Source organism: Merops nubicus, unplaced genomic scaffold (genome assembly GCF_000691845.1).
Source record: "Merops nubicus isolate BGI_N331 unplaced genomic scaffold, ASM69184v1 scaffold5479, whole genome shotgun sequence".
NCBI classification, from domain to species: domain Eukaryota; kingdom Metazoa; phylum Chordata; class Aves; order Coraciiformes; family Meropidae; genus Merops; species Merops nubicus.
The window spans coordinates 4,210-19,532 of NW_008632914.1; the positions used below are offsets into that span (position 1 = coordinate 4,210).

Consider the following 15,323-nt stretch of genomic DNA (forward strand, 5'->3'; position numbering starts at 1 on the left):
CGACGAGCTGGCCGAAGCCACACGTCGCTCCAGTTAGGGCTGTAGCAGGAGGAGCAAGTCCCAGCACGATGCCTGTGGCCCTGCCACCAGGCAGGTGCATGTCTGAGAGCAAGATAAGTTGAAAACAGTGTGAATTTTATCCTCTTTTATCAACAGGCTTCTGCTGCTTTCCTTGGCAGCCTTGCACACAGGACCACACATGCTTTATTTACAGGAGTCCCCTTTTCTCCCCAAGGCTGCTGCTGCCTCCCCTGCAAAGGAGCCTGGTGCTCACGTAGAGATCATCTACTTGCTATTTGGTGTTATCCCCACTGCTGGTGGAGCAGCTCCTGCCTTATTTACAGCGTGCTACTCACATGCTGAGCAGAACACAGAATTATTTATGTCCTTCTGAGCTTTTCCAGGCTCCTCGGCGCTGTGGCCTCCGCTCGCTCTACAAACAGTTGCTGGTGTTCAGTGTGTGGCTCTGAGCTGTGGGGAGGCACCAAAGGCCCATTTTACAGACATGGAGTAGAGAAGCTCTAAGTAGTTCTCAAGATTTTGGGTTGCCCAGCTGGAGGTGGCAAAGCTCAGATTTTCCAAAGTGCATCATGTTACACAGCAGTTTCCACGTTCAAACAGGCACTTTACACCCCAGAGCACCCACTTGTACAAGCCAGATCCTCTCTGCCTTGCCCCAGGATACACACAAGGCATCCTAAAAGCAGGTCACAAACACTTAGACTCCAGCAGTTTCCCAGGTCAAAGCAAGGCCACAGTGCAGGATCAGCCCCCAGTGCCATGGGCCCTGGAGCAGCCTATTCCTGCACTTGCAGCAGGGCTCTCCCAGCCCTGGAACACAAGCAGCCTGCTCAGACCCCAGCCCTGCATCTTGGTTGTTTAAGCCCCCAAGTACCAGCATGACCTTCCTGCAAGCTGGGGATGAGCCCTGCCCAGCCCCAGCACCCTGGGAGGTCCCCAGGGCTGACACAAGCAGCCTGCACAGACCCCAGTCCTGCATCTTGGTTGTTTAAGCCCCAAGTACCAGCATCACCTTCCTGCAAGCTGGGGACGAGCCCTGCCCAGTCCCAGCACCCTGGGAGGTCCCCAGGGCTGGGTGGGAACACACTGCTCCCTGCACACAGCACCTTCCCACGGGCTCCCACAACACAAAACGCCTGCAAACCAAACCACAAAACCCTGCCTGGTCTTACCTTGCAAATCCACTGTGCTCAGGAGGGCCAGACCTCACACCCCAGCAGGCTCCTCACCTCCAGCCATCAGCTCTGAGCAGCTCAAGGTGCTTTATCACCTCCTCTTCTTCCTTCTCCTCCTCCTCCTCCTCTGCCAGGTGCCTTCTTGATGAGGGTCAACTGCAGCAGAGCCTGCTGTCCTACCAATTCTGCCCCTCTCCAATCCTCTGGATTTTGAGTCCGAGAGGAGCTGAAGTGACAGCAAAGGGATGCTTCATAAGCAAAAAAAGATTTGCAGTGTGCTGCAGAGATTTTTGTGGATGGCACCCACTATAACACAGCCCCACGTTATCCCCAAGGCAGGTCTGACCCACATGCTACTGGAAGTGGGGGCTCCAGGGCAAGAGTGCTTGTAACACATGTGAGCAATAAGCCTGTTGGCACTGCTAACCCTGCTGCCTGCCTCCAAAACCTCAACGTTTGGTGCACAAATGTTGACAACACCCCCTTAGTGCAGTTCAACACACGTGGATCCATGCACGTGTCCCTGCAAGACACGCGAGCTCGGCTGTGCACTGTCACCTGGCGGCTGGACCTTTCCTGCCATGGCCCAGGGCTGCAGGCAACCAGGGAGGTAGCAGCAGATGTTGTCACCTGGATGGGATGAGCCATCCTTCCCACTGTGGTCCCTGCGGGTGGGTGAGGACCACTGCACCTCCTGCAGCTGGGGAGGGCAGCATGGCATGGAAAGCGCCTGTCCCCTGAGCAGCGAGGCTGCTGGGCACAGCTATGTCACTTGGCTCCTGCAATGATGGATGTTAACTGATGTCTCCTTCTATTTGCCATGGGTGCAAGTGGCTGGGGCTGATGTTGAGGCAGCGGGTTTCCTGAGTCCCTTCTGGGTGCTGGTGGGTGGGCACAGAGACATCCACCCTGCTCCCTTCCCCATCTCCTGCCAGCTCAGCCTCTGGTTAGTTTGGGTAGGTTGAACTGAGGGGTGACAAGCAATGGTCAGGCATTACACTGGGCTGACTGGGTGCCCCCCGAGCACACTCACCCTGCAAGTTCCTGAGGTCAGGGTGCTGTCCTGGGGACAGTGGCGACACCAGGAGCACAAATCTCTGCTCCTTATGCTGCTGCCCAGTCCTGTCCCCACCCAGAGCTGGGAAATTGGGATTCCCTCCTTCCGCTGGCACTGGGGGGATGATATGTCCCCAGCCCCTTTGGCATCAGGAGCCACGAGAGGCGTGGTGTGCTCTGGGGATTGTGGCCATTCAGTTCCTGCAGGGGAGCAGGTGGGAACGCAGCTTTCCCCAGCCTTGTAACTCGGCCAAGCTTAGGCAAAGTTTCTCAGACACCATCTCGGGGAAAGTGCTTTCTATGAAAACTGCCCCTGTGCCAAATTGAAAAGCCCTTTCCCAAAGGGCCTTTCAAAGGAAACAGCTCAGCCATTCAAAGGCAAAGCCTTGTGTCTTTGTCTTAAATTCATGCTCAGAGGCAGCATCATCCAGAGCCAGACCCTCGGCACAAGGAGCTAACCCCAGGGTCCTGTAACGGTGCGAGCTCAGCCGTGCGCCACGCGATGCCCACGCGATGCCCACGTGATGCCCACGTGATGCCCACACGATGCCCACACGACGCCCAGGCGTCTCCTTCCTCTCTCGTGACCGTTGTTGTTGTTCCAGGAGAACCCATACCTGTGCAGCGACGAGTGCGACGCCTCCAACCCGGACCTGGCCCACCCTCCGAAGCTGATGTTCGACAGCGAGGACGAAGGGCTGGCCACGTACTGGCAGAGCGTGACGTGGCGCCGGTACCCGGAGCCGCTGCTGGCCAACATCACCCTGTCCTGGAACAAGAGCATCGAGCTGACGGATGACATCGTGATAACCTTCGAGTACGGCCGGCCCACCATCATGATGCTGGAGAAGTCTCTGGACAACGGGAGGACTTGGCACCCGTACCAGTATTACGCGGATGACTGCATGGAGGCCTTCAGCATGCCAGCACGGAGGGTCCGGGACCTCTCCACCACCAGTGCCAACAGGGTCCTCTGCACAGAGGAGTATTCCCGCTGGGCGGGCTCCAAAAAAGAGAAGACTGTCCGGTTCGAGGTGAGGGACCGCTTTGCCATCTTCGCTGGCCCCGACCTCAAGAACATGGACAACTTGTACACCCGGCTGGAGAGCGCCAAAGGGCTGAAGGACTTCTTCACCGTGACCGACCTGCGCATGAGGCTCCTGCGACCGGCCCTGGGGGGCACCTACGTGCAGAGGGAGAACTTGTACAAGTACTTCTATGCCGTCTCCAACATCGAAGTCACCGGCAGGTAACGGCTGCTGTCTTTCTTTGGGCGTCTCTTCTCGCAGGGATGAGAAGAGGGTTGCTGCTAGAAAGCTGAGCCATCAGCCTTTCTGCCGACCGCTAAGATTATCAGTGATTCTCCCTCTAATACCCTTTCTCCCCAGGCAGGGCAGCATCAGAAATAAACCAGATGTGTCCTTGCAGGGAATGGCTGGGACGCTTCCAAGGCTGCGTCTGAGAGAAGGACTCTGTCCTCCCAGAGCCAGCGTGGGGGGAGCTGGGACACGGCTTCATGGAGGGTCAGGGTCTGAGTTCTCTCTCCAACACCCTGTCCCTGGCTGTGTGAACACGGCCAGCAGCTGCCCAAAAATCTGCAGGGCAATGCTAGTGGATTTGGGGGGGTGAGGAATGAGGCTCACTCCACTAAACCCCAGCTCACAGGCAGTACAAGCAGGATGAGCTGTGCTGAGTCAGTCCTTCACCCTCAGAGCAGCCCTGGCTCTGGCAGAGAAAGTTTGGGGTGAGGGTAAACCCCCTGACAGATCTGGGGCAGGGGAAGGCAGGAGGGGAGTTGTTTCTCTTGGTTTTTTATTTTTCATTTATTTTTCATTTCTCTGTACGATGCCATATGTGATGTTATGACATCAACCGAAAAAGCAAAGTAAGGTGGAAAAATGCCAAGATGGCTAATTTCCCATCCAGCTTGTGGATTACAGGCGAGAGGGGAAGAAGCTCCCCATCACCCCCCCGTGCTAACAAGAATCACCACAGCGACAGTGGAGCCGTTTGTATCCATTCCAAAACTGTTTGCTCCTGAGACATGCAAGCAAAAATGTTTTGCAGGTGCCACTGAGGTTGGCTTTGAAGGGGCTCCAAGGGGAAGGAGGCTGCAGGGAAGGATGGGAGAGCCCTTCCCCCTGCGGGGCAGGCAGGAGGCAGTGCTGAAGGCAGCAGCAGGCAGAGAGGCTCAGGCTCTGGGATCTCTGGGGTGAGCAGCCATGACTCTCAGCTGGGCTGGTGGCATGCTGGGGTGCCCATGGTCCCCACTGCTCATGGAGGAGCCCTGGGGAGCTCAGGCACGTGGGCGGAGGTGCAGGAGAGCACCTCCACATGTCTGCAAGCACCCAGGCTTCAGTGCCACGTGCTTCTGCAGAAATATGCACAGAGAGATATTTTACAGCTGCCCGTAAGAAGCACTGCCAGCTATAGTAAACAGCCACGGTCCTTGAACAGCTCAGGGCGGGGCAAAATAGCAAAGCAAAGAGGATAAAAGGCAAGGGGAAAGGCCACCACACTGCCTCCCCCTCCACTCTGACCACAGCCAGTCCTGTCCCTGCTCCGTCTGCCACGGCCCCGCTCCTGCCGGGTGGCCAAGCTGCCCACGGGGACACTGGACTCTGCTGACAGTGGTGGCAAAGCCACAGAGATGAGCCGAAGCCCACGCTGACCAGGGTGGCTGGCAGGAGGGGTTGGAACTGATGTAGCAGTTTCTCCAGGCTGGCTAAACTCCATAGCAGGGACACAGTGTTTTCAGCTCAGAAAGGGGTGAATTAGGATCGAAAGTTTGATGTCAGTTCTTGGGCAGTGAGCTTTGAGGATGGGATGAGGATGGATAAGGAAGACATCATCCTGGGCTAACTCTTCCAGCTCTGGTGAGCACAGGGCAGGGCAGGATGACCAGCTGTGGACAAGTGGTGTATAAGGTGGAGAAGCTTCATGTGTATTAAGTGCTCCTGTGATTATTCCAATCCTAGCAAGCAAGGCTTTTTGCTGGAAAGCCATCTAATTCCAGCTGTAAGCAAAGCCAGTTACAGGGCACCAAATTAAATCTTGTGTATGGCTCAACAAGGGGTGGGTTATTGAGAAGGAGAGAAGAGAAATCAATGTGAGCCTGAGAGCAGCACTGCATGGGGAAGGGGGGAGGCAGGGCAGGCAGGGCTGGGGGTGGATGCATGCTACCTCTTCCAGGACGTGGGAATGGCCATGGTCCAGGAACAGGAGGAAAGTGCCATGATAAAAAGGGGGGTGGTGTTAGAGGATCCACTACAGGGTTCATGGAAATGAAAGGGAAGGTCATTATGAAAAACTGAAGTCTCAAAGGCAAAAAGCAGCCAGAAAATTCCACCTGGAGAGCAGAGATGTGAGCAGCTCTGGGAGGGTGGAGGAGCAGTGCCTGTCCATCGTGTGTGGCATTGGAGGAGCAGTGGGTGGCATCACCTGTGCCCCTGTGCAGCACCAGGATTTTGGCAGGCAGCTGGCAGTGCCTGCAGGACAATGATACACATGGCAGCTTGTTTCCAGTTGATGTTCATGGTCAAGGAAGGAGCAAAACTCTTTGCCCTCAGAGCAGACCACAAGCCCAGGCTGTTTCTCACGCTGCAGCCTTAGCTGGTGTGTTCAGAGAGGTTTCTCAGATCCCCGTGGTCCACATGCTCCTGGGTCACTGTCCAGACACACCCCAACCTTCACCCCTCTGCTTCCCACCAAGGAAGACCCCTCGCTGTGACCTCCCAGAGCTTTTGGGAAAAGCAGAAAGAGACAGAGCAAAGGACATGGGGAGAAGGGGAAGGAGTTTGCTGCCTTCTTTCCTCTTGTAGGCCAGGACTAGGGCAGTAGAAGAGTTTGCCAAACCTCCAGAGGGTCTGGTGAGTCCTCAGGGTCACTGCTCCCTTCCTGGGTGTTGGCACAATGGGCTGGTGCTTCAGAGTCTCCTTTGCCTGCTCCATCTGCATCTCCTCCTCCCAAACCCCAGCCGGGTCCATTTCTCCGTTCATGGCTGACAGTTTATTTTTACTCCCTTTCTTCTTGGTATCTTCTTCTTTTAGGTTTGGAGTTTTTTTTTCCTTTCTTCCATCCTGTCCCTATTGATCTGCGGAGTAACTGGAGATGCAGAGGAGTCAAGACAGGAATAGACACGAGCAAGCCCTTGGCCTGTGTGCTTGTGCGTGTGCCAGGCAGGGTGGGGAAGGGAAGCGGAAAGACTTTTCCCCACAGATCTCTATTCACTGCTCCCTTTTCTCCTGGGTGCAGCAGTGAGCTCGGGCATCTTCCTGGGCAGGGGTGAATGAGCTGCTCCTGGCTGCCAGGCTGAGAGCCGGCGGTTCTCCTTCCATTACACCCCGTGTCTCTTCGGAGTCATTTCTTCCCCTTCATAATGTCAGTCACCACAGTGCTCAGCGAGCCCCGCTCCATCACGGAGACATTAATGAGCCATAATTGAAGTTAATGTGCCATGGCCAGGACATGTGGATCCAGTTAGGAGAAATCAGATTGAGCAGAAGTGAATCAATTTTAGGCTGATTATTAAGATTTCTCTCCTTCGCCCTCCCCCGCCCCAGTGCATGCTCTGTCTCTCTGTCTGTCTGTCCATCCTGTTGTGAAGAGCAGTCCTGGGAGGAAGGCAGGAGGAGGGAGCGTTGCTCATCACGGAGCAGCTCCATGTACCAGTGCCTCGTCTTGGGCTTTGCTCAGGCCAAAGAAGCACCAAGAAGATCAGGTTTCCAGTTTTGTAATGGCATTTCCTTTCCTCTTGTCACCAGTTGCTTTTTGGAGGGTTTCCTTGGCTTCTCTTTTGATCACACAAAGGAACTAGAGGGAAAAGCCTTCTATGCTCCCCTGCTTTCCCCTCACATGGTTCTGGGTGCTGGGCTCGGATGCTTTCTGGGAGGCTTTGCTCCCCGTGGGACTTGGAGCAGAGAGTTTGTGCTAGCGGAGCACAATGAACTCACCCAGCCCGGTATCCTGGCACCAGCACCAGGATCAGGCACTTAGACCTGAAGGATCAAGGCCATTCCCCAAAGCACCTGCTCCAATAAATCCAGCTCATTGATTGTCAGCAGTACCCACATGCAAGGGATACATTTTTCTGCCTTCTTGGTGACTTTCAAGATGTGTGATGCTCGATACTGGGTTGCTATTAAAAATGAAGCAATTCCTGCTCAGCCTGGTGGCTGCCTCCTGCTTCTGTCCTGCAGCACACTTCCCTCTGGTTGTAGCTCTAGTTGTAGCTCAGCTCAAGCCAGAGGTGCCAGCATAAAGCATTTCCCAGCTGCCCCCAGGCTGGTTTGCCCTGCTTGGACATTCCTCCTTCTGACTCCGTTGATGAAGCTGTTGGAGACCCCACAGCCGTAGGGTTTTGCAATCTTGATTTTTCCATCAAAGCTGTCTCTAGAAAGGAGAAAAGAAGAATTGTAGTATCATTTAGACTGGAAAAGACCTTTCAGGTCATATAGTCTGACCAGTAGAAGGTGTAGTTCATGGAGCCTCTTGTTGGAGGTCTAAGATTTTGTGTAATGACCAGCACCTCCATTAAGTGTCTTTCCCTGAGGAGCAGGGGGGGACCTGCCAGCTGCAGCACTGTGGCTTTGCAGAAGGGGGACAGGCAGGAATGTAGCATAAATGATCTGTGAGATCCTGGGCTTCCTCAGCCAAGCTCTCCCAGCCTCAGTGCCAGAGCATCACCCCCAAAATAGCCGCAGACTCACTCAAACATCCCCCAGGAACTAGCCCAACGCCCCTGCAGCCCGCAGGCATCTTCTGCCTGCACTTAGCAGCTTTGGGAAGACCATGGAAACCAGGATGAGCATCTCCTGTGCCCGTCCCTGCTCCTTCCCCTGCAGCTCCTGGCAGGCAGACTTTGGGTCCCAGGAGGTATCAGCAGCGGCGTGTCAAGGACGGCCAAGTCTGCGCCGTGTCCCTCAGCCCGGCCCGGCCGCCGTGCTGGGCAGCCCCCAGAGCTGGGAGGCTGAATTTCCCTGGCACTGCTCCAGGCTGGAATCAGCTGGAGTTCAAGCAAAATCTCGCTCTTGGACAGAGAGTTAAATTAAGTTAATGCACAGCAACCGTTTGCTGGGCTGTGCTTGAGCCTGGTGGAGGTTTTCACTCCCGCTGCAGCAGGGTGGAGGGGAAGGGGCTGAGTGGAAGGCAGGGAGCTAGTGAGAAGCCCGTGAGCTCCTCCTCTCCCCAGATGCTCGTGACACTTTGTCAATAGCCGGAGACGGATGCCCAAGGTCCTATTACCTGCTCCTGGCTTTGGTTGGTGAAGGGTTTTATTTCCCCTCCGATTTTGTTGCCGAGTTGCGTCCGGCCCTGGGCAGATAATAGAATTTCATCGATAGACTGAGAAGGTGATGTATGTTAAAGCACTTAATACAAAGAGACTTCTACAGGAGCCCAAATTCAATTTGGCCAATGAACTCAATTGCAGGCATTATTGCATTCCAGGAGAAAGACCAAGAGCATTTATACACATTACTCTGCAAATATTTATGTTCACGTATCCCTGTGATGTCCTCTTCACCCTTCCTCCCTTCTGTTGCCCGACCCCCTAATGGGGAAGTTTGGTTTCGTGTTTGCTTTTTAAGACAGCTCTGAATGTAAATAATGTTCCACCAGTCAGCAGGATCTTGACAGCTGGTGAGTGTCAACTTATTTAAAATAAATAGCCTCTCGAACAGGAGCAGCCAGCGAGCGTGCTCTCCACTTTGGCATCTTTTAAATTGTCTCCTCTCTGTAACGCAAACCTCAAATCACTTCGAAGGACAGTGAGGAAGGTTCCTCCTCGCCGTGAGGATTCATCTGCCCCTGCCACACAACCAAAAGTGAAAACCCTAAAGGGAAAAACAAACCCCAAAACACTCACAACATGCCCCTCTGGCCTAATCCAGGTTTTTTTTTTCAATTTTTTTTCTCTGCAAAAAGCAGCAAAACCCAGCAGCCTCTCTCCCTGGTGCAAGTGGAAAGAAACAGCAAGTTAAAAAGACTTTTTCTGCCCCTTCAGCCCCTGGACTGCAAGCTCAGTTACACTCCCAGCCCTGCTCCTGCAATGAGTGAGCTGCTGTCGCCTTCTTCAGCCCTTCCAGCCCTGCTCCAGCCACTGGCACTAGTGAACCTCTGCCAGAGCCATCTCCCAGCAAAGGTGAATCCTGATACAACTGCTCTCCACAAAGGGATGGTGCTTCTTCCATGGCCCAGCCATTAGAAGCTATTTTTACCTGCTTCTGCATGCACAGATGGGCCAGAAACAATCCAAGCTCAGCACCCGTTATGCTTTGCCCAAAAGATTTGCTCCCTGCTTTTGCTGAGCTGCCAAAACAGTTGCAAAGGAGCGAGTAAAACGTGGGCAAGTCGTGGCCAGGCAGCTGCCAGAGCGTGCTGCGAGCAACGGCTGGGGATGACAATAGAGAGATGGAGAAGAGTTATTCATGTTTCCCCGAGAGCTGAGATCAGTTGAAACATCGTTTTCCTCAGGGACGGAGAGGAAAGAGCTCCCTTCAAACACATCATCCCATGAGACTCATTAAAGGCTCATCAATTACAGTGAGAGCAAACAATTCAGGAGAAAGCTATCATAAGCCTTCCTTTGGATGGCAGTCATTAGCAGCTCTCTGCTGTGTGCTGACTCTTCCCAGTGCCAGCTCGGGCAAGCAGGGGGGCAAAGCCACACCAATGGTGAGGGAAGGCAGGAGCCTGGTGGCTCAGGAGCCAGCAGAAGGGAACCAGGTCTCCACAGCACCCCTAAGGCCACGTGGCTGCGTGGTAGCATCCTCATGGCAAGCATGGAGTGGAGATGAGAGCACAGGCTGGACTGGAAGGAGGCTTGGAAGGGAGGCAGTGGCCCACTGTAGTGGATGACTGTTGTCACATGTCCTCACCCAGGCTTTTTTAAGGAGCTGGGGGCAGGGCAGGATTGGGCCATGGTGGGAACTGGGTGAGAGGTGCACAGGGATGGAGCAGCTCTCTGAGTCTCCACCCAGTGAGCAGTTCCTCCAGCTCTACCCAGCACAGCAGAGAGATCCTGGCATCAGGCCTGAGTGAGGCATGCCAGCACCCCAAGCCTGGCTCAGCTCTGTGCAGAGGGGTGAAGAGATGCTCTTTGCCTTCCTCTGCCTTTTCCCCTGCTCTGCAAGTGGGGCTACAGATGGAAAAGAGCTTGTGAAACACGTAAGAATCCTTGGAAGGAAAGCAAAGGGCTAGGGTGGCTTTTTAAAATTCCTTCAAAAGTCATTATTAGTGAAAGCTGGAGGACAGGGGCTGCTTTCCCACCCCCAGAGTGGCTCCTGCAGCTCTGCAGCACTCACCCCCACCTGCACCTCCTTCCTAAGCCTGCCCACGGGCACCTCCTTCCCTCGCACGCAGGCTTGGCACCAGGCACCTCTCCAGCTCGCTGCCGTGACCTCCAGGATGCTGACTTGGAGAAATGCAGGGGTGGCAAACTGTTCTTTATGGCTTGGGAGAAAAAAGAAAAACAGAAAAGGAAAAAAAAAAAAAGGACACTTTCCTGTAAACTTTCCTTGATGCTCCACGTTCCACGATGTTCCCTGGTGGAGGCGTTGGCAGCGTCAGACCACACTGCACCACTCTGAGGGGAGGCAGCAGCTGAATGACCTGTGCCAAAACAAGCTCAGAAATACCTCCTTGTGCAAACTCCAATGTCCTGGGCCACACACTGCTTGGCCACTTTTGCTGGGAATGGTGTGGGACAGTTTCTGTTTGATACAACATGAAGTTGTGTGTCCTCCTAACAGCCTGGCACAGGACTTGGGTGTCCCTGGGCTGTGGAGGGTGCCTGTGGGTGCTGTAGCTCCTGCTGCATCCTACAAGGGCTCTGAATGCTCACCAAGAAACAGCACCGTGACCACTACTAGCCTTGGCTCGTGAGCTAGAGAGGAGAAACTCTCCCAGCTCTTCAGACCTCCTCCAGTGCCAAAGAGACCATACTGCAACCAGACGTTGCTGCAGCAGCCCCGGGACTGGAGCGAGGCCATCGCTGTCTCCTGCAGGACACCATGCAGGTACCTGCACATTGCTGCTGTTTAAGCCTCACTGCTAGGCAGCTCCTAACCTTGCCCTTCATCCTCGCTGCACCCGAGGAAGATGAGCAGAGGCAAGCAGGACTAGCAGCTCCCACCCAGGGGACTGGACTAATGTAATTTACTCCAGTTTCCACCAGCTGGATCTTGGCTGGGGAAAGACGTTGTGCCCAGACCGGTGGTGAGTGCACATCCTTGGGCTGTGGGCCCAGAGGAGGAGGCAGAGAAGCCTGAAGAAGGGGTTAAAGCCAAGCTGCTGAGCAGGAGCAGCAGGGAGGCCCGGATGCAGAAACCTTTGCACAAAATTGGCAGCCGGGGCTGGCTGAAGGCGCGCGGCTGTTCGCTATTAAATAATGCAGCCTGATTGATTGGGCTGAAAAGTGCTGTGTTGTGGGGTCAGCCTGCTGGGGTTACAGTTCTCTGCTTAGATTGATGATCCTCAAAGGTCAAATTCAGAAAGCAATTCCCTGGTAAAATTGATCCTTTGGATAACAAAACTTTTGCACGGTGGCGAAGGGCTGAGCAGTGAGAAATGTAAGTGCCCGGGGCGCGGGCGGGCGGGGGGACTGCCTGCCTCTGCTTGCTGCTTACTTCTCCGTGCTTACACCAATTAGGAAGTGAGGCTTTTGTCTGGGAAGAGCAGAGCCCATCAGCCCTATGTGCAGTGGCTGGGGGACGTCCAGGAGCACTCACCCTGTCCCCATCCCAGTGGGAGCAGAGGAGATTGAGGGTGCCCCAGGTGGTGGTCACCCAGGGGTGACATCCCCACGGCAAGACTAGCAGGGTCTAGGACAAGGAGCCAAACACTGGCCTCTGTGTCATCCCAGACTTCAGAGAAAACAAGGGGGATCCCAGGCCTTGCTTTCCTTATACCCTCTCCCCTGGGGCTCTTAAACTCCCTCTCCGCTGGATTTTGAGGCTACACCATGGAGCTGGCTCCCATCCCCTTGCTCCCACCAGAGGTAGGAGGGATGAGAACCGCAGCTTCCAGAAGCTGTTGCTCTGATACAGGCTGGGCCCAGAGCAGCAGTGGTGAGGCTTTGACCTGCTTTAACCTGCTATCTTGCCTGCTTTCCTCCTGTCTGCGTGTCTGAAGCAATAGAAGGAAGCCATGCTGTGTAGGCACTGAATAATTCAGTCAGGCTCCGCAGCACCCCAGGGCTGGGCATCACCTCTGCCAAAGGGCTGGGACAGCTCAGCTGAAATCCTTCCTCACCAGAGGCAGAGGGGACACGGAGCAGCTGAAATACAGCATCTCTGGTGTGTAGGTACCAGCCAAAGCTGCTTCCTTCCCCCAGACACTCGGATTCATGGCTTGGTCCCAGAGCTCTGGTGCTTGGAGGCTGTGAGCGCTTCCAGCCGTGACACGGCGTCGCCAGCCCTTGCTAACATGCAGATTCAAGTGGAGCACGCTGAGTGTCTCTGCCTCTGCTCCACAGACCAGGTTTCTTTCCTGCAATATTCCCTCTTCTGCTTGGTCAGAGCCAGGGCAGGGCTGTAAGACGGGGAGAGAGACTGTTCATCCAGCTTAGCCTCTGAGCAGGGTTTGCTAGAATTAAGGACAGGGAGGGGAAGGAAGGGGAGGAAAAAAAAATCATACATGAGGTCATCTTATCCAGCCATGCGTGAGAAGGAGCACAGCAAAGGTGGCCTCAGCAGGTCAGGCAGGCAGCTGGGGAGCATCTCTGGGGGCTCCAAGGGAGAGAGGGAGAGGCACCAGGAGCTGATGTTCACATGCAGCACTGACAGGGACCCAGTTTACAGCTCCCAGTTTAATCCAGGTTGTTTATCCCAGTGCAGATAGAGAGACATGGCCTGCTCCTTCTTGTGTTCTATCTCCTTTGCAAGCAGTTCGTTCCCCTCAGCCCTGCATCTCTTGTGCAATTAGCTCTGTAAAATGAAGTGCCGCCTGGTCAGACTCCTCTACCCGTTCACATAAGGTACAGCATCACTGTTTCCTAATGGTTCTGCTCCTGAGAGTGTAAATCATTGCACGAAGCAGTGAAAAACCAGTGGGCTGTGCTAGGGATCCACCGTCTGGAATGAAATGAGAGGTTTTAGTCCCCAAAGTCTCTGCCTGATGGCCTGATCTTGGGCCCGGGAGTCGACAGAGCCACGTGTGAGTTATGCTCAGCCTCTGCACAAGGCATCTCCGGAGCCTGAGCAACAGGAATTATTGTGCACAGAGATAATTATTCCCTGCATACTGCACTACAGCTCATTAAAAGTTTGTTAATGTTTGCAAATTGCTGAATAGTGGTTTTCGCCGTTGCCTTCTCTGATGAGGCGGGGAGTAAAAGGCAGAGTCTGATGGTGGCTTGTTCTCTGTGTTATTTCGGTTGCAGCAGGCTGGGGCTGTGCGTGGGGACAAGGGTTTGTGTTGTGCCACTTCACACCACGGGAGAAAACATTCTGGTCTTTAGGACACTGCACAGCAGTCAAGGGGCTGAGTTCCACCCAGAACTCATGCTCCTCTGTCTAAAGCTCAAGACTGGCCTCTCTGCCTCCAAGGAAATGCCTGACTCTGAGCTAATCACTCACTTCTGAGAAAAATGGATGTGACTCCTTCCTGGGGTCTCAGCTGGAGATGGTGACCCACGGTTGAAAGATCCACGCTACCGCAGTTGGATGGTGGGAGTAAAGTATCTCTCATCTTGGAATAGAGACTGCAGAGCCACCTTGAGTGAGGACATGGACATCATGACCACAGCTCCATATACCTGGGGAAAACAGCTGAGTTGAGTGAAAAACTCCTGCAGAGGGAACAGGAAAGGGGTAACCGGCCCCGCATCACCGCTACATTTTCATGCACACGGACATGACTACACCAGGGGCAAGGAGGAGTAGCAGTGATACCTGACAGATCTTCTCCTGTCTTCCTCTTCCAGGTGTAAATGCAACCTCCACGCCAACCTGTGCACCTTCAAGGAGGGCAGCCTGCAGTGCGAGTGCGAGCACAACACCACGGGGCAGGACTGCGGCAAGTGCAAGAAGAACTTTCGCTCCAGGTCTTGGCGAGCAGGATCCTACCTGCCTCTCCCCAACGGGTCCCCCAACGCATGTAAGTAACCTGCAGCCAGCTGCCCCGGGCTGCCTTCCCTCCTTGGGCTGCACAGTGCCCATGGATGGGAGCAGATCTCATCCCGTCCTCATCCATCTTGAATCAGTGCTGGATGCTCAGCCTTTGAAGGGGAAGTTGATATTTACCCCTGTCTTGGTACACAGAGAAATGAGAGAGGATCTAGGTGGATGCAGAGGTGATTTGTTGGCTACTGGTAGATGAGTGGTGAGTCCAAGTGGTGGTCAAGAATAGGGAGGATGACCTTGGACCAAGATACAGGTCCATGGCTTTGTGGCAATGCCAATGGCTGTCTTTTGAAGAAGGCATTATTTAGCCAGAGTAGAGCACTGGCTGCCAAGGAGCCCACGGGCTGAGCGCTGGCACTGCTCAGCCACAGGAGTGCAGGTTGCTTTCTGGATTGGTTTCTGGATCCCATTCTGGGTATGTCAGCATTTCAGGCAAGCACCACAAGCTGCAGCCCATCTGCGCAGCTCCAGTCTCATCCAATTGCCTGCTGGAGCACGGCACTGACAGAAGCAAAGGCGCGCAGACGAGACGGAGGATGCGCACTCACCGCCGCTCGAGTGGGGGAACTGGGGCAGGAGACATCACAGATGGGCCAGTTCCTCCTGGGTTTCTGTCCAGTCCATGTTAGCAGACTTGTTTAGATGTCACGGAGCCACAGTAGCCACTCCAGCCTTTCAAGCAGCAGCTTTGAGCATTACAGAAGAGAATCTTTCCCTCCCTCCCCCCAAATTTTTTGAAAGATTTATGTGCTTTAAGATGATCAAAGCTGAAATTCAGTCTCGGAAGGCCGTGATGGGAATGTTTTCCGTGTGCCAGGGCTGGTAGACGAGCAGGTTCTTTGAAAGGGAACGAGCTTGTCAGCTCTCACCAAGCGGCTGCATTGCTTCAAAGGAGCCTGGGAGAGTTTCTGGTGTTGACAGGCACAGACATGCTGTTCGCTCTCTTTCC

At 54.4% G+C, this 15,323-nt stretch overlaps 1 protein-coding gene across 1 annotated transcript in view; it reads left to right on the forward strand.

Annotated features, from left to right (window-relative positions):
* Positions 1-2,857: 2,857 nt before the first annotated feature.
* The window catches only part of NTNG2 (netrin G2), a gene marked incomplete at both ends in the record, with an annotated part of 26,639 nt that continues 14,173 nt past the window's right edge, over positions 2,858-15,323 (forward strand). The window contains 2 exons of the mRNA XM_008948044.1: positions 2,858-3,501; positions 14,176-14,348. Of these exons, the coding sequence (XP_008946292.1) occupies positions 2,858-3,501; positions 14,176-14,348 (817 nt within the window). The remainder of the gene's footprint in view (positions 3,502-14,175; positions 14,349-15,323) is intronic.